This window comes from Eumetopias jubatus, unplaced genomic scaffold, assembly GCF_037043125.1.
Source record: "Eumetopias jubatus isolate StellerSeaLion01/CBP00866 unplaced genomic scaffold, mEumJub1_p1.0 scaffold_1, whole genome shotgun sequence".
Lineage (NCBI taxonomy): Eukaryota > Metazoa > Chordata > Mammalia > Carnivora > Otariidae > Eumetopias > Eumetopias jubatus.
In genome coordinates, this window is record NW_028274807.1 from 196,088,442 (window position 1) to 196,113,524 (window position 25,083).

Consider the following 25,083-nt stretch of genomic DNA (forward strand, 5'->3'; position numbering starts at 1 on the left):
TTGTGTTCGGATGTGAGTGTGGACTCCTGAATCTGGCTTCTTCGGTTTGTGAGGTTCATCCACACTGGGTTTAGTTACAGATCATTCATGCTCATCGCTGCACTGGATTGGATTTGCGATTCTACTGTCATCAGGAATTTGATGCATTTCGGTTTGGGGCTGTTATGAATAATAGTACTAGGAATAATCTAGTACAGCGGTCCCCCCTTATCTGCAGGGGATATGTTCCAAGACCCCCAGTGGATGCCTGAAACCATGGATAGTACTGAACTTTATATATCCTATGTGTTTTCCTATTCATACATACCTCCGATAAAGTGGATAAATCAAGCGCAGCAAGAGATGAACAATAATAGAACAATTATAATAATAGACTGTAATAAAAGTTATGTGAATGTGGTCTCTCTGAAACTGTCTTACTGTACTGTGCTCACCCTTCTACGTGAGGAGGTGAAGTGAGGTGAACGACGGAGGCACGGTGATAGAGCGTTAGGCTCCTGCTGACCTGCGGAAGGTATGTCAGAAGAAGGGTCACCTGCTTCCAGAGTGCAGTTGCCTGCAGGTAACTGAAACCATGGAAAGCAAAGCCACAGATAGGGAGGGACCACGGTATGAGGCTTTTGGTGCACTTTTGTATATATTCTGTTGGGTTTATGCCAGGGGTGGAGTTAATGGGCCAGTCTGCACTTTTCTGCTTTAGTAGACACTTCAGGCTTTATTGCTTGATTCAAACTTACCATCTGCCCGGAGTCTCCAGCTGACATTCAACAAAATGGAATAATCCTCCATGGCAACATTGCTTTTAACAGGTTCCACTTGGAGGTCCCTCAAGTCTCCTGGGGTCAGAGTGTGTTGGACCATCCACTCTGGAGACGGTCCTGGGAAGAAACAAAACTGCCTAGGACACTCTCCTCCTGGCCCAGTCCAATGCCATTTCCTCTCAGTGGCCCACCCTGACCAGTCCTTCATTCACAATTCATCTCTTCTTCCTGCTAAGGCAGGCCAGGCCAGACATTTCTTAGTGCTGGCTGCTTTATGGCCGAGGAGATGCTCAGCCTCCTGGCCCCAACCCACAGGACCCTCGGGACCACCCCCACATGCCTGTCCCTGTGTATCTGACATGCTCATTAGTCCTGCCTTCCTCACCCCTCAGCCTGCACTCCAGCCAGCTGGCCCACACAACTGCCCTTCCTACCTCCTAATCCTTGCCGGCACCGTCTCTCCTCCAGCTCATCCTTTCCATCCACATTTCTTGGGCAGAAGCCTACCCATTCTTGAAATGCTACTATCTCGAACACTCCTTCTTCTCTAAAACATTTGTGTCCCGTTCTCAACTGTAAGTGACCTCCCTACCATAGCACTTGGTCTCTGAGAAGTGTCAGGCTTCACTTCCCACCCTGAAGGGTCATTCCTGTCCTGCCTGTGCCCCTCTTACTGGCCAGGAACCCATCTGAAACCTGGGAGCTCTGCCTCACCAGGTGACAGACGCTTCATCCACAGCAGCTAACAAAGCAATGTTTCACCCTGTACCTTGTCTCCAATGACCCACTGCCTGGACTTGGGCCCCCCAAAAGTCCAGCTGTTCTGCCAGCCCCAAATACCCATTCCCTAGCACACCTACCAGGTTCAGAGCCACACTGAATCGTCTGCAAGAGAGAGAGAAACAAAGTGTCATGTTGAATGCTAGCAAACCCTAAGCCTTCATTTGCCAAATTAGACAAAACACCATCTTTTTCTTTCTTTCTTTTTTTTTTAGATTTTATTTATTTGACAGAGAGAGCACACGCATGGGGAGTGGCAGACAGAGGGAGAAGCAGGCTCCCCGCTGAGCAAGGAGCCCGATGTGGGACTCGATCCCAGGACCCTGGGATCATGACCTGAGCCAAAGGCAGATGCTCAACCAACTGAGCCACCCAGGCACCCCAAAACCATCTTTTTCTTAAAATGCATATATGAGTGGCAAACTTTTGGAGAAAAGCTGGGCTGATTCCACTTCAGTTTGGGGGAAACTAAGCTAGCCCATTGTAGGCTGTGATGGACCTGACATTAACTGTCATAGACTTGATCTTCAAGCCTGCTCATCACCTCACTTAAAAAACTAGAGGTGGGTCTCCACCCCTCTCTGTGCCTTGCCCCCTTCCCTTGTTGTAAGCAGGGGTGACTCTGGACCATCATGAAGACCGCTTCACACTCTATCGTTCAACTGTGGATTCTCAGGACCATCCAGAGTATTTATTGATTCTCCCCAGGTTAGGGACTAAGCTGTGCTGAGAAGATCAACAGAAGAAAGCTATAAATGCAGTCCATGGTGCCTTCCCGGGGCCTTGAAAATAGTCCTCCTCTGATGCAAAAGGACTCACCAGAGCTGTAACTGGGATTTCATCGTGTCATCTTTTTAAAAGAGCTTTTAAAAAAATAGGTATGTATCATTAGTGTCCAAGAAAGGATAGTACTAAATCCCTTGGAGGTGACGGCTCATGTCTTTTTAAGAAAAAAAAAATACTTAGTACTTTCATTTTGTAATAAAATGCTGGACCTAAAATAGTTAACTTTCAGGCAGCACCAAGTTCCAGTGACAAGACCCTACAGGCCAAAAGGCCACTGCTCTGCAATCTGATCCCTCTCAGACTGAACATTTCCAAACATCTTGTAAGAAAGAAGGCAAGACTTTTGATGGTTTGAGTAATCTGGGTTTGTTAAGTCCCTCATCTTTGTCTTTTTACAGCTGAACTCCAAGTAATATCAGACATTTTTTCTTTAAACAAGCCACCATAGTAGGAGCTGAGTTCTTGTCAAAGGGCTGGTGAGACAAATTTCAGGAAGAAGCAAAGCAACAAGCATAATAGCTGGAGACATCAGGGCACATGAATGGGGTTTGTCTTCCCATAACCATCAACAAGTAACCACCATGTTTTATGCTCTATGCTATGCTAAGAGGGCAGAGACAGAGTTGCAAATGCTTTTTGAAAGATTTTTCTTCATTAGTGACCCAGGATTGAGATTCCCTCAATCCTTCAAGGCAATGGGGAAGAAAGGAAACCGGCCAGAGTCCAACAGATTCCAGCTCCAAGGTCATGGTACCCCAGCACAGGAGGAATCAACATGGCAAAAAAAGGCAAGCGGTAATGGAGATACAGTTCTTGTGCCCAAAGTTGGGCAGACTTCAAGAGTGCAAGCAATAACAATATTGAGCACCTACTATGTGCCACACTCCTTGCGGCTACCTTGCAAGCCCTGTCCCTGTTCCTCACTAGACCCAACTGAGTTGGGTATGACTCTTCCCTTTATAGGTGAGGACACCGAGCCTCAGCATAAATGACTGAATCCAGAACGCAGGCTGGCATTTGAGTCGGGGTCCGTCTGATTCCGACGATGCCCCTGACTCCAGCACCCCGAAGCCCCGGGGCGGCCTGGCCGAAACCCGTCGGGCGGCCCCCCAGAAGGTGCGGACGTGCCCCTTCCAGGCGGCCCTCTGGGAACGAGCGTGAGCTGGAGGCAAGGTGAGAGGGTGCGGACGCCGTCGGGGTCCGGGCTGCAGGGACGGGACGCAGGAAAGGGGCGCGGGCGGAGGCTTACCGACTCCGGGGACACTGCTCCCCAGCACAGCGTGGCCAGGCTCAGCAGCACTAGCGACATCGCGGAGCCCCAGGCCAGCCCTCCCCGCGGCCGCGCTCTTATCTCGGCGCCCCGGGCCACCCCTCAGGGGCCCCGCCTCCCACAGCGCCGCCCCCAGCCCCCGCCGCCCGGAGCCGAGGGCGGCCCCCTCCCTGGGTGGGGACCGTAGGAGCGCCCTGGCCTGCCGGGACTCGTCCGGATGGGCCGGGTCGCAGCGCCTCGGGGCACCTGGCGGGTGGAGCACGAGCGGGCGCAGCGCACCCCGGGCCCCGCGCACAGGTGCGAGCAGTGAGCCAGGTGCGCGGCGGCACACGCGCCCTCGGGCCGGCCCGGCGCAGACCGGGTCCGAACCGCCCGGCCGCCGCTCCCCTCCAGGCCGCGGAGAGCGCGCCGTGCGCCGGCGCCGCCAGTTAGAGGGTAGCGGGGCCAGGGCCGGGCCGCCGCCGCCCGCTCCGCCCGCCCGGCCCGCCCCGCCCGCCGCCGCCCGCCCCGCCCGCTCCGCCGCAGTCCCCTGTACGAGCCGCCGAGGGTGAGTAGCGGGGGACCGGGGGGGGGGGCCGCGCCCCGACCCCCGGCCGCCCCGCCCCGCACGGCCCCCGGCCGCAGTCTCCGGAGCCCCGGGCGGCCTCGGGCCGGGGAGTAGGGGAGTCGGAAGGACCCGGGCTGGACGCCGAGGCTGGAGCCCCACTTTATGCAAAGGCCCAGCGCCCCGAAACCAAAGGGTGGGGTCGCGGGCAGCCGAAGCCTCGTCGAGTTCTTTGGGGAAGCTACTTCTTCGCAAGAACTAAGTTGTATGTCCTCCCTCCCTCCCCCCCCCCCCAGCTTCTCTGGTGTGTGTTTATTTCCACAAAACGAGGTCTGACACTAACTCTTGGGTCTCCGAAGGCGGAAGCCTGGGTTGTTGTGGGCTCGCAGCCGCGCTGCGCGGGTTTCGCTGTGCCCCCGCGTCTCCGCGCCGCCTTAAATGCAAATCCTGGGCCCGCCCTCAGATTGCGAGGGGACCCCTCAGTCCGGGCTGGGCTCGGCCCCTGGTAGTTTTGACGCCCAATGGCTGCTGAAACCATCCTTTGAGACACAGTGATTTGAGGACAGGTTAACAAAAATTAGTTGGGCTAACAGTGGATCGCAGAGCTTAGAACTCCGCTGCTTCAGCCCCCTCTGTTTGCAAAGGACGAGGTTAAGGTGACCAACTCAAGGCCACTTAAATTTGCAGGCCGAGTTAGCGCCATTGGACAGATAGATGAAGAGACCAAGGCCTAGAGAGGGCAGTGAGACTATGGAGGGAGTCGTCAGCTGGAGAGAGGTTGACTTTGTCGAACAGCTGGTTTTGCTGAGGTCCTACTGTGTGCTAGGCCTGACTCACCTGTGGTTCAGATCTGGGCCTACATGGACTGGACCCAGGCTCAAGGTCACCTGAGGCTCTGGCCTGCGTACACGTGAGGCTCCAGGTGATGTTTCTAGAGGATTGATCTAGTTTCTGACCAGGAAGAGTGGCTCAGGTGAGGTTGTTGGCTCATCCCTGCCTGGGGCTGGCTCACCCTTGGGCCCTTTACTCAACCTCTCTGAATTGCTTTGAGCCCTGTGGTCCCTGAGACCATTTCCAGCCCAGACAGTTATCTGTCTTCTCAGCAAACACCTGCAGGGTGCCAGTACTAGGGTGCAAAGGTGAATGACACACAGGTGTTGGCTGATGGGCGCTCTCGGACCAAGGATGAATGAGATGAATGCACGTTCAAGGGCCACCCTGCCGTGAAATTGCCGATGGGGACAATCTCATTGGCCAGGTGGAGATCGTGAACTTTGTCCGGCCGTGCCAAGGAACGACAGCCGACTTTTAGGTGGGGGGCAGTTTTAAGCCTCATACAGACCACCTGGGTGGCTCTGCAGGGCAGGGGGGTACCAGCGGGGAGGTAGCTGCTAACCAATATGCATTCCCTCGGTGAACAGCTGAGCCTGTGTCCTGGGCCAGGCTCCGAGCTATGCTGGCTTTATATAGCCGTGTGCCCCAGCAGGCCTTGCTGTGGGAGTGTGGGACTGAGGGCGAGGGTTTCAGGGACAAGCAGGGATGCAGAGGTGAAACCGGGAGATAGGATTTGTGAGTCAGACATATGTGGTGGGGGGGGGGGGCGCGAGAAAACCCAGGGGTGAGGAAGCAGCCCCCACAGATCAATGGGGCAGAGAGGTCAGGGTTGGCCTGGCTTACGTCACTGGCAGTCAGGGGTGGTTTTGGCAAGAAGGGGAGAGATGGGCATGGGAGGAAGTGGGTTCAGAGACTGGAGTGGGGTCAGGGGGGTTGGTTTTAAGAAAAGGAGAGGCGGGGGTTCCTTCTACAGGGGAAGGGGCCGGTGGGTGAAGGGGAGAGGTGAGTATGGCGTGGAGGTCACTGAGCATGTGGTGGGGGGATGGAAGGAGGGACCCTGGGCAGGGGGTGTGGGGGCACAGTGCTGCGGCTCCCGGATGATGGTGATGCCCATGGCCGCCTCTGCAGACAGGACTGCAAGGTGAGGCGTGGCGGGAGGGCCCTGCCACAGCTGGTGTTCTCTGCGGGCGAGCATGCTATGCCCGCCTGTCTTCTCGGGGGTCCACACTGGCTTGGAAGGTCATTCCAAAAAGTGTCCTTCATGAGAGGTCTTTGTTGATGAAGCATGCAGCCTTTGAGGGCCCTGCTGAAAAGGACACCATTTATTTGACTACCTAAGCCCAATAACGCTGTGGCTTTCTAAATTGGGGGCAGGGCCACTAAATACCCAGTGATCTCCGCTTCCTTTCTCTCTGTGTGGCCAGTCACTGCTCTTCTCAGAGCCTCAGGTTCCTTTTCTGTACCACAGGGCAGAGGAGACAGTGAAGTGACATCAGCTCGCAGAGGTGACTTGAGCCTGTGAAGGAAGTAACCTTTGGAGGTACTCTGACCCGTCCCCTTCAGGCACGAATTCTGCCCGTTCTGGGTTTCTCAGAGAGCTGCCACGCAGTGTGCCTTCCTGTGCCGGGATTTCGGGGGCACCGCTAAATGCTTGAACGCACAAATGATGCGCACCTTCCTACCAGGTGGTGCTTACAAACCTGCCTGCCCAGGAGAGCCGCTTTGGGCTTCTTCCTCTTTCTCCTCTTCCTCCTCTGGCAGAGTGATGGTCAGGGCCTCTACTGGAGCCCGGAGGGCTGCTCTGTCCAGTCCCTGGGGGCACCTGACCCACACTCCCCGGGACAGGCTCTGTGCTGCCGGGGCGGGGGGTGGGGTGGGCGGCCAAGACGCCGGATTTGCCTGGCATGCTACTCTCCAGCTGCTGGCTTGGGTGAAGCTCTTGGTGTCTTGGAGCCTCGGTTTTCCTGTCTATAACGGGGGGCTGACTTCTCCCCTGCTGGCCTGGCAGGGCTGTTGGGAGACTCTGAAGAGATAGGAAGAAAGTTGAAGGATTTCAAGATGCTGTGTAAATTTGGGGGCAGGGAAGGCAGGACAGACAGCCAAAGTAATACTCTGCAACCCAAGTAAGGAAATTCCTTTGGACCCAAGTGCAGCGACTGCCTCAGGTCCTGTCACCTTTATCAGGCCTTCGTTTCTCTGCCTAGTCCATCCCTGAGAGAACAAGGCCGTTGAGGTTGTTGACACATCCTGTGCCCCGCCTCGGCCCAGATGGAATTTTCCACTTTGTTCCTTTTGCAAATATTAATCAAGGCCCTGGCCCGTCAACAGTGGACTCATTGTCTCGTGAAGAGCAAGCAGTTTTCTGGGCTGCTTCCCAGGGCCCCAGCGGCCCGCCTGCGCTGGGACGTGGGGCCGTTGGGAGCACCCCTGCCCTTGGTAGCTCTCTGACCCCTCGTTTCCAGCTGGTTGAGCTTTGCAGGGTCAAAGGTAACGTGTGCTTTGAACCGGGGCCGGGAAGCCACGTGGAAGGCCCGCACCCCCGTGTTCCCCGCGGGGCCACACGGCGGTCATCTGCTCTGCTTCAGTGAGGAGGGGCCCGGCTGGGAACGCCTCGGCGCCAGGACTCCTGCCTACCCCCGGAGGAAGGCCCGCGAGGTCCTGGCCCCTGTGCACCTGCACTGGAGCTTGCATGTGTGTGACACTGCGACCTCGAAGCCAGTCAGGACACAGGGGTCGGGGATCGCTGTTCTCCCAGAGCCCCATCTGTCCATGGGGTGCTGAAGTCCACCCCACAGCGCTCTCAGGAGGGTTACCGAAGACGCTGGGCGCACAGAGCAGGGTTGGTGATCTAGTTTTGACCAGGGATACACGAATTAATCTATTATCAGTGCTATTGTTACTGGCCATGGTGGCACTCGATGGAGGAGGAAGCAGGGTGAGTGGAGCTCTGTGGGGAGCAGGGCGAGGACAGGACCCCGGCCACCCTGGGAATGTGACAAAGTCGCCACGTGCTTTGGCTTGGCACCTTTCATTTTCTGAAGGGTGTTTTTTCCAGCTCTTACTTCCTTTTGCTGTCCCAACAAACCTATGAAAGAGGTGGCTCTGTTCCCATTTTATAGATGAGAAAACTGAGATCCAGAGAGGCTAAATAAACCACAAGTAGTGACCACTTTGGGGCTGCAAGCCAAGGATCTTGACCAGCAGCTCCTTTCCTTTTTGGAAAGCCCATTGTCTCACGAGGGGACCCAGGAGACATAAAGTCACTGTGTGCAATTGCTCTTAAGAGTTTCTCCACTCTGGCTTCCGATTCTGTGCTTCCACAGCTGTGTGTGAGCTGGCGCTGGGGGCCGACTCCCCTGAATCCGGGCAAATCTGGGTGTGAGGTGGGCTTCAGACGGAATAACCACAGGGCCAGTACCCCACCTGACAAGCAGGGATTTTCTTAACCTCCTCAAAAATCCAGCCCCTGTTCACATTCCCAGGATCTAAGTAAGATCCATGCGTTATTCACAAGATTTCGCTCCCTCTCCCTCCGTCTTGTTTGTTTTTCGCTGGAATCTGTTGTTGAAGAGATGTATGGCATTCCCCTTGATGGGGTCTCTGGCTGGCTTTTTCCCTGCTCCTCTGACTTTCTTCTGAATTGGTGGGTGGATCCACAAGTGTGAGCAGATTCGGGTTTGATTTTTTTTGGCAAGGGTAGTTCATAGGTGTGGTGTCTCTCCTGATTGGATGGGGGCCCCCCCAGATGTGGGGTGACTGTTGTCACCATCCTGGCCTGAGAGCACAGCGCCAGTTGTGAAGGCAGTACCTCCAGGGACAGGGCCAGCCTTGGGGCACCAAGGGCCTCCATGGTCACTAGGAGCTGAGCTTGGTGCTCGGGTCTGCTCAGGCTGTGGCTAGAGTGACCAGGCTACATGGTCACTATTTAAAGGGGTTCACAGATCCTTTCATGTGGATGGGCCCGTTCTTTCACTCCGCCACCCCCTCTTGGTGGACAGTTAGGTTTTTATCATTGGCTTGCCAGAATAAACGACTGGGGACAGACCTCTTCTGCTTGCTTTTTCGTAGTCATGAAGAGTTCTCTTCTGGTTAAATTCCTAGAAGTGAGATTGTGGAGACAGAGGGTGGCCCCTTTAAAGTCCTGATGTGTCCATCCTCTTTCGGGAAGGTTTGCACACTCCGCAGCTGTGCCCAAAGCAGAATCGCTGTCATTGGCCTTGCCCCTGGTGGAGCTTCTCGAAGGTTGCGGCAGGTTTTGCACCTCAAGCCTGGCTGAGACTGCCTGCTCCCTCCCCAGAGTTCTGTCATCTCTTCTTGGGTTACCGACGAAGGCCAGGCTTCGCTGGCCCAGAAAGTCTGACTCTAGCCCAGTACACTGCACAGGCCAGAAGCTGGAGCGGACACACACACACACACACACACACACACACAGCACGTGTGCGTGCCCACGTACATGCACACACATGTGCATGCCAAGAAATTGTGAAGAACCTGTTATAAGTGTTGTTTCAGAAAGTTTGGTCAGTACTCCAGCTGTATGACCTTGGAGACAGACTGTGCCCCAAGTGTGGGCACTGCTGAGATGCCAGGTAAGCATTTTATTCTGGGCACAGTTCTGTTTCAATTTGACTCCACCAGAATTATCAAACTTGTTGTGCACTGGTCACGAGCTCTCAATTACATGGAAATTTATCATTCTACAAGAAATTCTGACCGTGAAATTTGGCAAATTATTCAATACACGTATTTACCTACTGATTTTAGAATTTGAAATGAGAATTGTTAGTTGCTACCAAGTACGACGGTGACAAAAGTCTCTAGCAGTACTTCATAGGGTGAGGTGGCTCCTGCATTTGTTGTCCCTCATTGATTGTCATCTGTGTGCTCAGCCCATCTGCTGTGTCCATCACTGGAGTTGGAGGTGGGGGCCTGAACTGACCAAAGCCTCGCTTCGCAGACAGAAGTGCCACAGGGACCTGGTGACCAGCTCCAAGCGGACTGGCCAGGTGGAAGGGGTGGCTTGGTGTGGCGGCCCTGCGCCCCAGGGAGACCAGTGTGGCACGAGGGTCTTCTCCCCTGGACTGGGGAGCAGAACAGATGAAAGTCTCCTCTTGCCCCTTCCTCTCCTGCTCAGAGCCCAGGAGGGGACAGACAGGGCCCTAAACAGAACCAGGGTTGGTCCCAGGAAGCAGGGCAGGTCAGGGGTATAGGCACCCGGACTCAGAAGGAAGCCTCGGATGCCACCTGACATGTGGTAGGACTCCCCACCCACCCCCTAACACACACACACACACACACACACCACACACACACACACACACACTCCCTCAGGTGGACACACGTGCTGTCTTGGCTTTCTCTGGTTCCTTACCTCCTCCCCAGCCCTCACTTTCCACATGGCCAATGCCAGGGAACTCCTTCCCTGCCCAGTTAGCCCAGCAAAGTGGAAAGGGCTACTTCCCTGTCACTTCTGCCCCCTGAGGGTCAGTCTGCCCACCCACCCGGTCTGGAAGCCTGAGAAGGCACTGCACTAGGGATGAGGGGGTCCCTGCTCCCAAGGCTGTCCCTTTTGGCAGTGAGCCCTCCCTCTGCAACCCCTTATTCCCTTGCACACAGTGAGTGTGTTGTAGGACCTGTCACTTTGCAACACTGTGAGCCAGGAGCCCGAGTGACTCCTCTGCTCCCCCCGGGGCCCAGGCCTGCCTTCTGAGGGAGCCGGTCCCCTCAGGTGGGTCTCAGGAACAGGGAAATGTTGCTCTGGGCGGGGGGAGTGGCCTGGAGCCTGGGCTCCCAGCCTGCCAGGAGAGAAGAGGAAAGCCCACCCCACCGCACCCCTGGCCATGAGGCAGAGAGCTGGACCGTGTGCATCCTGAGAAGGGAAGTGAGAGCGCCCTGCACTTTCCTGTCCCCATTGTTCAGCAAATCTTGGGCCAGGGATCCTGGGAGAGTGGGGGAGGTAGGCAGAGGCGTCCTGAGGGACTTTCCCAGTTTCAACAGAGGTGGGCACCAGACAGCTGGGCCCCAGTTTAGTCTGCCCCTGCCCAGAGGCTGGAGGGATGCGTGCCTAGTTGAAGGTCGGACCCAGAACTTTGAGAGCAATTAAAGGCCCCTCCATGGGGTGGGGGGCAGGGGGATGTTGGAGGCAGGGCTGTGACAGGAGATGGGGTGTGGAGTGACTGGGGCCAAGGAGAGTAAGGGACCTGCCGTCACCCCATGAATAAGGGACCTGTCTTCACTTCTCCACAGTAGGCTTGGTGCCTCCTGGCAAAGGTGCCATGTTGCTTCCTAACCCTGTCGACTTTTATGATCAATTATTTCAGACCTTCAGTGGAGCTGTCCACCCTACTCAGAGGCAATACCCTGGGCTCCTTTATACTTTTCTCAGTCATAGGTTTGAGTCCCTCAACAACATCTAGAATTGTATAAGATACGGGAGGGTTTTTTTGCAGTTTTTTTTTATTATGGCAAAATATACGTAACATAAAAATTAACCATTTTAACCATTTTTAAATGTACAATTCAGTAGCATTACGTACATTCACAATGTTGTTACAACCATCACTACTCTCCATTTCCAAAATGTTCCGTCACCTCAAACAGAAGTTCTGTACCTGCAAAACAGTACGGGCATACCTCGTTTTATTGTGCTTTGCTTTATTGTGCTTCGCAGATCTGTTTCTCACAAATGGAAATTTGAGGCAACCCTGTGTCAAGCAAGTCTGTCGGCGCCGTTTTTCCAACAGCATCTGCTCACCGCCTATCTCTGTGTCACAGTTTGACAATTCTCGCAGTATTCCAAACTTTGTTGTTTGTTATGGGGATCTGTGATCCGTGATCTTTGATGTTCCTGTTGTCATTGTTTTGAAGTACCATGAACCGAGCCTGTGTGAGATGGTGAATTTAACCTATAAATGTTGTGTGTCCTGACCGCCCCACCAACCCACCATTCCCTTTCTCCTTGGGTCTTCCTAGTCCCTGAGACAAAACAGTACGGAACTCCCTCTCCTTGGGTCTTCCTAGTCCCTGAGACAAAACAGTACGGAACTCCCTCTCCTTGGGTCTTCCTAGTCCCTGAGACAAAACAGTACGGAACTTAGGCCAATTAATAACCCTACAGTGGCCCCTGAAAGGAAGAGATCCACGTCTCTCAGTTTAAATCAAAAGCTACAAATGATGAAGCTTAGCAAGGCATATTGAAAGCTTAGGCCGAAAGCCAAGCCTCTTGAGCCAAACCGTTAGCCAAGTTGTGAACACAGAGGAAGTCCTTGAAGGAAATTAAAAGTGCTACCTTAGTGAACACACGAATGATAAGAAAGCAAAACAGCCTTATTGCTGCTGTGGAGAAAGTCTGAGTGGTCTGGAGAGAAGATCAAACCAGCCACTGCATTCCCTTAAGCCAAAGCCTCATCCAGAGCAAGGCCCGAACTCTCTTCAATTCTGTGAAGGCTGGGAGAGGTGGGGAAGCTGCAGGAGAGAAGTCTGAAGCGAGCAGAGGTGGGTTCATGAGGTAGAAGGGAAGAACATAGAAGTACAAGGTAATGCAGCAAGCACTGATGTAGAAGCTGCAGCAAATTATCCGGAAAGATCTAGCTCAGCTTGGGGCACCTGGGTGGCTCAGTCGGTTAAGCGACTGCCTTCAGCTTGGGTCATGATCTCAGGGTCCTGGGATCGAGCCCCGCATCGGGCTCCCTGCTCCGCGGGAAGCCTGCTTCTCCCTCTCCCACTCCCCCTGCTTGTGTTCCCTCTCTCGCTGTCTCTCTGTCACGTACATAAATAAAATCTTCAAAAAAAAAAAAAAGGTAGCTACACTAAACAACAGATTTTCAGTGTAGATGTAACAGCCTTCTATTGGAAGAAGATGCCATCTAGGGCTTTCATAGCCGGAGAAGAGAAGTCAAGGCCTGGTTTCTAAGCTTCAAAGGACAAGCTGATTCTCTGTTTAAGGGTGAATGTAGCTGGTGACTTTAAGGTGAAGCTGATGCTCATTTACCATTTGGAAAGTCCTAGGGCCCTGAAGAATTATGCTATCTCTACTCTGTAAGTGATCAACAAAGCCTGGCTGACAGCTCATCTGTTTACAACATGGTTTACTGAATATTTTAAGTCCACTATTGAGACCTATTGCTCAGAAAAGAAGATTCCTTTCCAAATATGACTGCTCATTAACAAAGCCCCTGGTCACCCAGGAGTTCTCATGGAGAGGGACAGCAAGATGCATGTTGTTTCCCCACCTGCTAACACAATGTCCATTCTTCAGCCCACGGTTCGTGGAGTAATTTCACCTGTCGAGTCTTATTATTTAAGAACTATGCTTCATAAGACTATAGCTGCCATAGACAGCGATTCGTCTGATGGATCTGGGCAAAGTCAATTAAAAACCCTCTGGAAAGGATTCACCGCCTAGATACCATTAAGAACATGTGTGATTCGTGAGACGATAAACTTTATCAACATGGACAGGCGTTTGGAAGAAGCAGATTCCCGCCCTCCCAGAGGACTTTGAGGGGTTCAAGACTTCCATGGAGGGAGTGACTGCAGATGTAGTGGAAACAGCAAGAGAACCAGAATCAGATGTGGAGCCGGAAGACGGGACAGCGTTGTTGCAATCTCATGGTAAAACTTGAACGGATGAGGAGTTGCTTCTTAGGGGGTAGGCAAAGAACGTGGTTTCTTGAGCTGGAATCTGTTCCAGGTGAGGGTGCTGTGATGATTTTTGAAATGACGACCAAGGAGTTAGAATAGCAGATCTACTGAATTGATAAAGCAGCAGTGGGGTTTGAGAAGATCGACTCCAGTTTTCAAAGAGGTTCTACTGTGGGTAAAATGCCATCTGAGGCATTGCATGCTACGCATCGCATTTGTGAAAGCAAGAGTCACTCAGTGCTGCAAACTTAAGTCTTCTTAAGTCTTGTCCTGCTTAAGAAATCGCCACAGTCGCCCCAGCCTCAGCAACCACCGCCCTTATCAGTCAGCGGCCATCAACATGGAGGCAGGGCCCTCCATCAGCTGAAAGATTAGGACTCTCTGTAAGCTCAGACGACTGTTAACACTTTTTAGTAAAAAAAAATTTTTTTTAAATTAAGGTATATACATTGGTTCTTATAGGCATAATGCTATTGCACACTTTATAGACTACACTATAGGGTGAACACAACTTTTACATGCACTGGGAAACCACAAACTTCATTTGACTCACTTTATTGTGATGTTTGCTTTATTGCATTGATCTGGAACCAAACCTGCCATATCTCAGGCGTGCCTATAACTCCCCATTTCCTCTCCCCCCAACCCGTGGTCACCTCAAATCTCCTTTCCGTCTCTGAATTTCTCTCATATAAATGGAACCATACAACAGTTGTCCTTTTGTGACTGACTTATTTCACTTCACATAGTGTTTTCAAGATTCATCCATGTTGTAGCATGTATGAGAATTCTGTTCTTATTTGAGGCTGAATAAATACTCTGTTGCATGGATATACCACACCCTGCTCCTTTAGTCACCTCTTGATGGCCACTTGTGTACTTTCAACCTTTCTGCTATTATGAATGATTCTGCTAGAAACACTGGAGTACAGGTATCTGAGACCCTGCTTTCAGTTCTTTTGGGTATATATCTAGGAGTGGAACTGCCAGATCGTATGGTAATTCTATGTTTAACGGTTTGAGGAACTGCCCAACTTTTTTTTTTTTTTTTTTGCAGTGACTGCCATTTTATGCTCCAGCCAACGGTGAACAGGAGTTCCAGTTTCTCTACATCCTTGTCAACACTCGTTATTTTCCTTTCTTTAAACTTTATTTCAGACATCCTAATTCTAGATTTATTCCTATTTTCTGTTTCTTCATGATTCAGTTTAGGGAGATGGTATATTTCTGGGAATATGTTGGAAATTTTCATCTAGGTTCTCTAATTTGTTGGCATATAGTTATTCATGGTGCTCTCTTATAATCCTTTTTATTTCTGTAAAACAGTAGAGATGTCCCTGCTTTCATATCTGATTTTACTCATTTGTGTCTTCTTTTTTTCTTATCTCATCTACTTAAAGGCTTACCTTTTTTTTTTTTTTGAAGAACCAACTTTTGGCTTGATTTTCTCTATTTTTTTTTTTTGTTCCTTATTTCATTTATCTCTGTTCTAATCTATTATTTCCTTCCTTCTGATAGCTCTGGGTTTAGTTTGCTCTTCTTTTTCTAGTAAAGTTAGGGGTTTGTTTGTTTGAGATCTTTCTTCTTCTTTAATGTATGCATTTACAACTAAAAATTCCCCTCTTCGCATCGCTTTTGCTCCATCTCATAAATTTTGGTGTATTGTTTTCATTTTCATTTGTCTCTAACATCCCTTGTGATGTCTTCTTTAACAAATTGGTTGTTTAAGAGTGTGTTGTTTAATTTCCACATATTTGTAAATTTTCTAGTTTTCCTTTTGATATTGATTTCTATTTTCATTCCATTATGGTTAGAAAAGATACTTTGTATAATTTCAATCTTTTTAAAAGTTTATTAAGATTTGTGGGGCGCCTGGGTGGCTCAGTTGGTTAAGCGACTGCCTTCGGCTCAGGTCATGATCCTGGAGTCCCGGGATCGAGTCCCACATCGGGCTCCTTGCTCAGCAGGGAGTCTGCTTCTCCCTCTGACCCTCTTCCCTCTCGTGCTCTCTATCTCTCATTCTCTCTCTCTCTGAAATAAATAAATAAAATCTTTAAAAAAATTTATTAAGATCTGTGGCCTGATATATGTCTGTTCTGGAAGAATGTTCCATGTGTACTTGAGAAGAATGTCTGTTCTGCTGTTCGGTGGAATGTTTTGTCGAGGTCTACTAGTGGGTTTGTAGTGTTAATCAAGTCATATATTGCCTATTGATCTATTTGGTTATTCTGTCCATCACTGAAATCTGAATATAGAAGTCTCCACTTACTACTGTAGAATTGTCTGTTAATCCCTTCAAATCTGTTAATGTTTGCTTCATATATTTTGGGGCTCTGATGTTGGGTACACGTAGGGACTACATGTTTTAAAACTGTATTTATATAAAGGTTTTATTTAGGTCATACCATGCATAGTTTGCCTTTTATATTTGAATATATTTCTGGGATTCATTTGTGTTGATGTGAAGTTCTGTGTCCCTTCATTTTCACTGTTCTGTGGAGTTTCTTTGTATGAATCGACTACAAGTTTCTATGGCCTTGGTATTTCCATATACATGTTGAAGTCAGCATATCAATTTCTTAAAAAAAAAATCCTGCTGAGATTTGATTGGCATTGCATCTTACCTATAAATCAATTTAGAGAGTATTGACATCATAACAATGTTAGGTCTTCCTGTTCATCCTCACTCTTTCTATTTATTTAGGTTATCTTTAATTTTTATCAACAGTTTTATAGTTTTCATTGTATAAGTCTTGCACGTATTTGGTTAAATTTACTCTTAAGTGTTTCATATTTCTTGATGCTCTTGAAAATGGTATTGTTTTATTTTGTGGTTGCCCCACAGACGATGGGATCAACCCTACCCTACCACCACCCAGAATTTGAATGTTGAGACTGATGACACCACACATATATCAAGGGGCTATGAAAAGGCTTATTTTTCCATAATGGGGTTTTCGGGGGAGAGTAGTGCTGACGCACAAGTTGGTCTGGGATAGCTTGAGTGAAGGGAAGGGTAAATGGCTCTGGTTTTTATTATGGTTGGGGAGTGGGACCAAGGTGGAGATGCCTATATATGGGTTGGATTTGCAGGATTTGAACTACTCCCCACCCCCTACCCCCCAAGAGGGCAGGAATGCTGGGGCTTTCTTATTGACTTGCCCAGATAGAGGGCAAGAGGGAGGGATGGAGCTTAAAGCTGTAGTGGTCAAGCATCAAAAATAAACTCAGTCTTTATTACATTTTTTTCATTTAAATTGCCCAATTGTAAATAGCATATAAAAATACAGTTGCCTTTGTATGTTGACCTTGTATCCTGTGACCTTGCTAAATTCACTTATTAATTCCAGTCGCTTTTGTAAATTCCTTGGGGATTTCTATGTAGATGATCATGTTATCTGTAAATAAGGACATTTATAATTCTTTCTAATCTGTATGCCTTTTACTTTTATAATAATTAATTAACCTTAAAATTCTGGTTAGAACCTTCACACAATGTTGAATAAACAGTGCTGAGAGTGAATATCCTTGCCTCCTGACCTCAGGGGGAAAGCTTTTAGCCTTTCACCATTAGTACAAAGCCAGCTGTGGGGATCTCATAGATGCTCTTTATCAGGGAGTTCTCTTTCATTCCTTGAGCACACAGAGATTTTATGGAAGGAATATGGAATATCACCAAATGCTTTCTGCAATAGGATGATAACATGGTTTTTCTTTTTTGGTTTCTTAATATGATGAAATACCTTGATTAATTTTCTACTGTTGAGCCAACTTTGCATCACTGGGTTCAACTCTAGTCGGTTATAGTGTACGTTGCTGGATTTGATTTGCTAAAATTTTGTTAAGGATTTTTGCATCTCAGTTCATGATGGATATTGGTCTGTGGTCTTCTTGTGATGGCTTTGTCTGGTTTTGGTAACAGGTTAATGCTGGCGTTATAAAAATAAGTGGGAGAATGTTCTCTATTTTTCTATAGAATTGGTATTATTCCATCTTGGATGTTTCTTAGATTTTACCAATGAAGTCCAATGTTTTCTTCGTAAGAAGAGTTTAGATAATGAATTCAATCTCTTTAATAGATATGTGTAGCTATTTAGGTAACATAGTTCTTGAGTCAGCTTTGAGAATCTGTCTTTCAATTATCGCATTTTTTGGCACAAAGTTTCTATGTTATCCTTCTGTTGTCTTTTAATTGTCTGTAGAATAGGTAGTGATACCTCCTCTGTCAGTGCTGATGTTGGTAATTTGTGTTCCTTCTCTTTTCTTTGGGTAGAGGTTTATTATTTTATTGTTTTAAAGAACCAAATTTTGGTTTTATTTTTTTTCTACTTTTAAATTTGTTTTCAGTTTTATTTCTGTTGCTTATTATTTATGATTACTGTGGGATTGATTTTCTTTTTTCTGATTTTTTCAAGGTAAAAGTATAAGGTCATCAGTTGGAGATTTGACTTTTCTAATATAAGCATTATAATGCCATGTATTTCCTCAAAGCACTGCTTCACCTGAATTCCACACATTTTGGTCTCTTGTGTTTTCATTTTCATTCAGTTCAAACATGTGCTAATTTTAATTTCTCTTGTGATGTCTTCTTTGACTCATGGGTTATATAGAAGTGTCTTGCTTAATTTCTTATGGATTTTTCAGATATATATTTTTTATTTATTTCTAAATCAACTCTTTTGTGGACAGAGAACATACTTTGTATCATTTCAGCCCTTTTACATTTGTTGAGATTTTTATTATGGCCCAGAATGAAGTCTCCCTTAGTGAAGTACACTTGCAAAGAACATGTATTCTGCTGTTGTTTGAGTGTTCGATAATAAATGTTAATTCGGTCAGTTTAGGTCATAATATTGTTTAGTTTTCTGTATTCTTACTAATTTTTTGCCTAGATGTTTTATCTCATACTGAGAAAGGGGAAGTCTCCAAGTGTATTATTTATTCATTTCTCCTTTCAGTTCTATCGATTTTTGCTTCATGATTTTGAAGCTCTATTAGGCATATACACATTTAGAATTATTTTGTCTTTATGATAAATTGGCCCTTTTGTCATCTTGAAATGTCTTCTTAATCTTGGTAATATTCTTTGTACTGAAGTCTACATTGTCTGATATTAATATAGCCACTCTAATTCTGTCTTTGTATACTGTTTTGATATGCTGTTTATGTGGTGCATCTTTTTTTCCATTTTTTATTACTTATGTCTTTATATTGAAAGTAATTTGTGTGTGTGTGTGTGTGTGTGTAGACAGCATATATTTGAGTTTTCCTACCTCTTTTTAGTTTCTTTTACTACCTCTTGATTATTTTATAATATTTTACCTCCACTATTGACTTATTAGCTGGAATTCATGTTTGATTTATTTAGTTTTTAATGATTGTGATAAGGTTTACAATATATTTCACTTATCACAGTATACCAAATAATATTGAACCACTTTGTGTATGGTATAAAAACCTTATAAAAGTATACTTCTGTTTTTCCCATCCTATTCTTTGTGCTGTTATTGTTATGTACATTTTAATGCCACATATATTATAAACCCTATTGTGTATTTTACTAGTTTAGCTTTAGATAGTCAGTTATATTCTGAAGAAATTAAAAATAAGGGGAGTCTGTTTTTTTGTTTCTTTTTTCTTTGTTCATTTGTTTGGTTTCTTAAATTCTACATATGAGTGAAATTATATGGTATCTGTGTTTCTCAGGCTTATTTCACTTAGCATTCTACCCTCTAGATTCCTCCATGTTGTTGCCAATGGCAAGATTTATTCTTTATTATGGCGGAGTAATATTCCATTTTATATTAGAAGGGAGGTGGGTGGGGGGATGGGTGAAAAGGTTAAAGGGGATTAAGAATACACTTATCTTTTTTTTAAGGAAAGTTTTTATTATAAAAATTCTTTATAACTGTTGTAAACTAGATTCTCAGTAGGATTACATTTCATTTCTTTCTTTTTTTTTATGTTATGTTAGTTACCATAGAGTACTTCATTAGTTTTTGATGGAGTGTTCCATGATTCATTGTTTGTGCATAACACCCAGTGCTCCTTGCGATACGTGCCGCCCTTAATACCCATCACCAGGCTCATTTCTTTAATTTTTTTTTTGTTGTTTTTATTTACATTCTGGTTAGCTTATAGTGTACAGGACTTGAATTTAGTGATTCATCACTTACATATAACACCCAGTGTTCATCATAACAAGTGACCTCCTTAATACCCATCACCCATTTAGCCCATCCCCCACTCCCCTCCTTCCCTCAACCCTCAGTTCTCTATCGTTAAGAGTAAGAGTACACTTATCTTGGTGAGCACTGAGAAATGTATAGAATTGTTGAATTATTATATTGTATACCTGAAACTAACATAACACTGTATGTTAATTATGTTTGAGTAAAAATATAATAATTCCTAGCTTAAAAAATACAAATAAAAACAAGGGGGAAAAAGTGTATTGTATTTACGCACTGTGGTAGGCTTAACAATTGCCTTCCATGATATCCATGTTCTAACTCTGGAGTCTGTGAATATGTTACCTTATGTGGCAACACGGACTTTGCAGATGAGATTAACAGTCTTGAGATGGAGAGATGATCCTGGGTTATCCAGGAGGTCCGAATGATGTAATCACAAATGTCCTAATAAGGGGGAGATATAAGTACAGAAGTAGAAGATGTGACAACAGAAGCAAGAGGCTAAGGAATACAAGTGATGCTCAGAATCTAGAAAAGGCAAGGAAATGGCTTCTCCTCTAGAGAGCTTCTAGAAGGGACTAACCCTGCTGATACCTTGACTTTAGCGCAGTGAAACTGTTTTCAAACTGTTGGCCTCCAGAACTGTAAGAATACGTTTGTGTTGTTTTAAGTCACCAAGTTTATGGTCATTTGTTACAACAGTCATAAGAAACTCATACACCCACATTTTTACCATTTCCATTGCTCTTCATTGAAATTTCTAGCTGGTGTCATACTTCTTTTGCCTGAAGAACTTCCTTTAGCATATTTTGCAGTGCAGATCCACTGGCGATATATTCGCTCAGCTTTTGTTTCTCTGAAGATGTCTTTCTCCTTCATATTTGAAAGATAGACTCACTGGGTATAGAGACTTGTAAGTTTACTGGGTTTTCCGCCCCCCATTTCAGTATTTTATAGCTGTCACTCCATTATCTTCTAGATTGCATGTTTTTTGATGAGAAGTTTGTTGTCACTCTTATATTTATTCCTCTGTGCATGTTTCTTTTTTTGGCTGGCTTGATGATTTTTTTTCTTGGATTTCAGCAATTTGACTATTATGTACTTAGATGTGTTTTGTTTTTTGTTTTTTGTTTTTATTCTGCACGGGATGCTCTAAGCTTCTTGGATCCTGGATGTTTTGTCTTACATTAATTTTGGAAAAGTCTCAGCAGTGATCTCTTTAAATATATTTTCTCCTCTGTTTTCTCTTTGTCCTTCTCTCTCTCTCCCTTTCTTCCTCTCACCGCCTCCCCCCGCCACCCCCGCACCGCCTTTCCCTTCTCCTTTTTCCTTTTATACCTCTCCTCCTACTGGGATTCCAATTATCTTAACTCTAGATAGTTTGATACCATCTCGTGGCTCTTAGCTGTCTGTCTCTCTTCCTCTCTCTTTTACTCTTTCTCCATTTTATATTATTTCCATTTGGATAATTCCTGTTAACCTAATTGCATTTTCACTTATTCTCTTCTCTGCTGTAACCAAATTATTCATTTCTGATAATTTTTTAAAAATTTTATTTGACAGAGAGAGAGAGTACAAGTAGGCAGAGCAGTAAGTAGAGGGACAGGAAGAAGCAGGCTCCCCTCTGAGCAGAAAGCCCGATGCTGGGCTCGATCCCAGGACCCTGGGATCACGACCTGAGCACTTTTTTAAGTTTCCAATTTTTGCTGCAATCGCCTATCTGTTCAACATGTCCACCATTTCAACTAAATCTTGTAAAATGTGAAACTTGTTTATTTTGAAGTCTTTGACAGTTCTGACATCTGGATGGGTCCTCCCTTGGTCTGGTTCTGTTGACTACTTTATCTCTTAATAATGAGCCATTTCTTTTTCGTGTTCTTTTATGCCTCAATATTTATTATTTTTAATTTTAGTTGTAAGTATACAATATTAGTTTCAGGTTTACAGTATAGTGATTCAAGAATTAAATCATTACAAAATGCTCACCGTGGTTTTTAGTGTAGTTACCATCTGTCACCATACAATGTTATTGCAGTATTATTGACTATATTTCTTATGCTGTACTTTTTTCTTATGGTTTTAGGTCTTACTTTAGGTCTCTCATCCATTTTGAGTTTATTTTTGTGTATGGTGTAAGAAAGTGGCCGAGTTTCATTCTTTTCACAATAGCTGCCCCATTTTCCCAACACTATTTATTAAAGAGACTGTCTTTTTTTGTTTATTGGATATTCTTGCCTCCTTTGTCATAGATTAATTGACCATAAACATGGGTTTATTTCGGGGGTCTCTATTCTGTTCCATTGATCTATGTGTCTGTTTTTGTGCCAGTACCATACTGTCTTGATTACTATGGCTTTGTAAGTATAGTTTGAAATCTGGGCGTAGGATACCTCCAGCTTTGTTCTTCTTTCTCAAGATTGCTTTGGCTATTCAGGATCTTTTGTGTTCCCATACAAATTTGAGGATTATTTGTTCTAGTTCTGTAAAAAATGCTATTGTTACTTTGATAGGGATTGCACTGAATCTGTAGATTGCTTTGGGACGTATGAACATTTTAAGGATATTAATTCTTCAAACCCATGACCTTGGTATGTCTTTCCATTTCTTTGTGTTATCTCCAGTTTCTTTCATTGAGATCTTATAGTTCAGAGTACAGGTCTTTGAGCTCCTTGGTTAAATTTATTTCTAGGTGTCTTACTCTTTTTGATGCAATTGTAAATGGGATTGTTTTCTTAATTTCTCTTTCTGCCAGTTCATCATTAGTGTATAGAAACTCAACAGCATTCTATATAGTAATTTTTGTATCCTGCAACTTTACTGAATTCATTTATTAGTTCTAATAGGGTTTTTTTTTTTTAATCTTTAGGGTTTTCTATATATAGTATCATGCCATCTGCAAATAATGACAATTTTACTTTTTCTTTACCAATCTGGATGCCTTTCATTTCTTTTTCTTATCTGTTTGCTGTGGCTAGGACTTCTGGTACTATGTTTAATTAAAGTGGTAAGAGTGGACATCTTTCTCTTGTCTCTGATCTTAGAGGGAAAGCTTTCAGTTTTTTACCATTGGCTGTTGGTTATTTCACCCATTAGCTGTGGGTGTGTCATATATGGCCATTATTATCTTGAGGTATGTTCCCTCTCTACCCACTTTGTTGAGAGTCTTTTCTTTTTTATCATGAATAGATGTTGAATTTTGTTAAATGTTTTTTTCTGCATCTTTTGAGATGATCATATGATTTTTATCCTTCATTTTGTTAACGTGGTGTATCAGATTAATTGATTTGTAAATATTGAACCATCCTTACATCCCTGGGATATATCCCACTTGATTATGGTGAACGATCCTTTTAATGTATTGTTTGAAAATTGGGTTTGCTAATATGTTGTTGAGGATTTTTGCATCTGTGTTCATCAGGGATATTGGTCTATAATTTTCTTATAGTATCTTTGTCTGGTTTTGGTATCAGGGTAATGCTGGCATCATAGAATGATTTTGGAAGCATTCCTTTCTCTTCTATTTTTTGGAATAGTTTGAGAAGGATAAGTATTAACTCTTCTTGATAGAATTCACCTGTGAAAATATCTAGTCCCGGACTTTTGTTTGTTGAGAGTTTTGTCATTACTGATTGAATTTCATTACTGGTAATAGGTCTGTTCAGATTTTTTATTCCTTCCTAATTCAGTCTTGGAAAATTGTATGTTTCTAGGAATTTATCCACTTCTGGGTATTTCAATTTGTTGGTGTATAATTTTTCATAGTAGTCTCATAATCCTTTGTATTTCTGTGGTGTTGGTTGTAATTTCTCTTTCATTTGTGATTTTGAGTTTTTATTTTTTCTTGATGAATTTGGCTAGCAGTTTATCAATTTTGTTTATCTTTTCAAAGAACCAGCTCTTTGTTTCATTGATCTTTTTTATTGTTTTTTTTTTTTAGTCTTTATTTTATTTATTTCTGCTCTGATATTTATTAATTCCTTCTGCAGACTTTGGGCTTCTTTTTCTAGTTAGATTGTTTGAGATTTTTTTCTTGTTTCTTGAGGTAGGACTGCATTGCTATAAACTTCCCTCTTAGAACTGCTTTTGCTAAGTCCCAAAGATTTTGAACCATTGTTGTCCATTTTCATTTGTCTCTGGGTGTTTTTTTAATTTCCTCTTATTTCTTCATTGACGTATTGGTTGCTTAGTAGCATGTTATTTAGCCTCCACATGTTTGTCTTTTTTCTAGTTTTTTTTCTTGTAATTGATTTCTAGTTTCATACCACCATGGTTGGAAAAGATGCTTGATAGGATGTTAATCTTCTTTAATTTATTGAAACTTATTTTGTGGCCTAACATGAGAACTATCTTGGAGAACATTCCATGTGCACCTGAAAAGAATGTTTATTCTGTTGTTTTTGGATGGGATGTTCTGTATATATCTGTTAAGTCTCTCTGGTCTAATGTGCCACTCAAAACCACTGTTTCCTTATTGATTTTTTACATGGATGATCTATCCATTGATGTAAATGGGATTTTAAAGTCCTCTACTATTATTGCATTACTATCAATTTCTTCCTTTATGTCTGTTAATATTTGCTTCATATATTTAGGTCCTCCTATATCATGCTTAGATATTGTTATATTCTCGTGCTGGATCGATCCCTTTATCATTATGTAATGCTTTCTCTTGTTACAGTCTTTGTTTTAAAGTCTGTTTTGTCTAATATAAGTATTGCTGCCCCAGCTTTTTCTTTTTCTTTTCTTTTCTTTTTCTTCCATTCTCATGAAATATCTTTTTCAACCTGTTCACTTTCAGTCTGCATGTGTCTTTAGGTCTGAAGTGAGTCTTTTGTAGATAGCATATAGATGGGTCTTATACTTTTTATCCATTCAGTCATCCTGTACCTTTTGAATGAAGCATTTATCCATATACACTTAAAGTAATTATTGATAGGTGTGCACTCATTTCCACTTTGTAAATTGTTTTCTGGTTGTTTTGGTAGTTCTTCTCTATTCCTTTCTTCTCTTTCTCTTGTGCCTTGTGATTTGATGACTTTCTTTTTAGTGTTATGCTTAGATGCCTTTGTGCTTATTTTTGTGTACTTATACATTTTTGGTTTGTGGTTACTGTAAGGCTTATATATAACATCCTATGTATGTAACAATCTATATTAAGTTGGTGGTCATTTAAGTTTGAACATATGCTGAAATTACTACATTTTTATTCCCCTCCTCCATGTTTTAATGTATATGATGTCATATTTTATATCTTTTTATTTTCTGTATCCC

The 25,083-nt window shown here is 45.0% G+C and overlaps 2 protein-coding genes across 5 annotated transcripts in view; one reads left to right on the top strand and one right to left on the bottom strand.

The window, feature by feature from the left end:
- Positions 1 to 3,717, bottom strand: part of IL17RB (interleukin 17 receptor B) — a 16,257-nt gene extending 12,540 nt beyond the window's left edge. Inside the window, exons 1-3 of one of the 2 annotated variants that reach the window (XM_028124517.2) lie at positions 3,577 to 3,717; positions 1,622 to 1,646; positions 738 to 878 (exon numbers count right to left, since the gene is read on the bottom strand). In XM_028124517.2, coding sequence (XP_027980318.1) covers positions 738 to 878; positions 1,622 to 1,646; positions 3,577 to 3,636 — 226 coding nt within the window. In that variant the 5' untranslated portion in view covers positions 3,637 to 3,717. The other variant, XM_088028059.1, reaches the window with a different exon arrangement.
- Positions 3,718 to 4,104: 387 nt separating this feature from the next.
- CHDH (choline dehydrogenase) overlaps positions 4,105 to 25,083 on the top strand; it is a 34,127-nt gene continuing 13,148 nt past the window's right edge. The window contains exons 1-2 of one of the 3 annotated variants that reach the window (XM_028124512.2): positions 4,119 to 4,144; positions 6,444 to 6,515. The gene's annotated coding sequence lies outside the window, so the exon portion shown is untranslated. Of the gene's footprint in view, positions 4,145 to 4,314; positions 4,407 to 6,443; positions 6,516 to 25,083 lie in introns of those variants that run through there. The other 2 variants (XM_088028086.1, XM_028124513.2) reach the window with 2 other exon arrangements.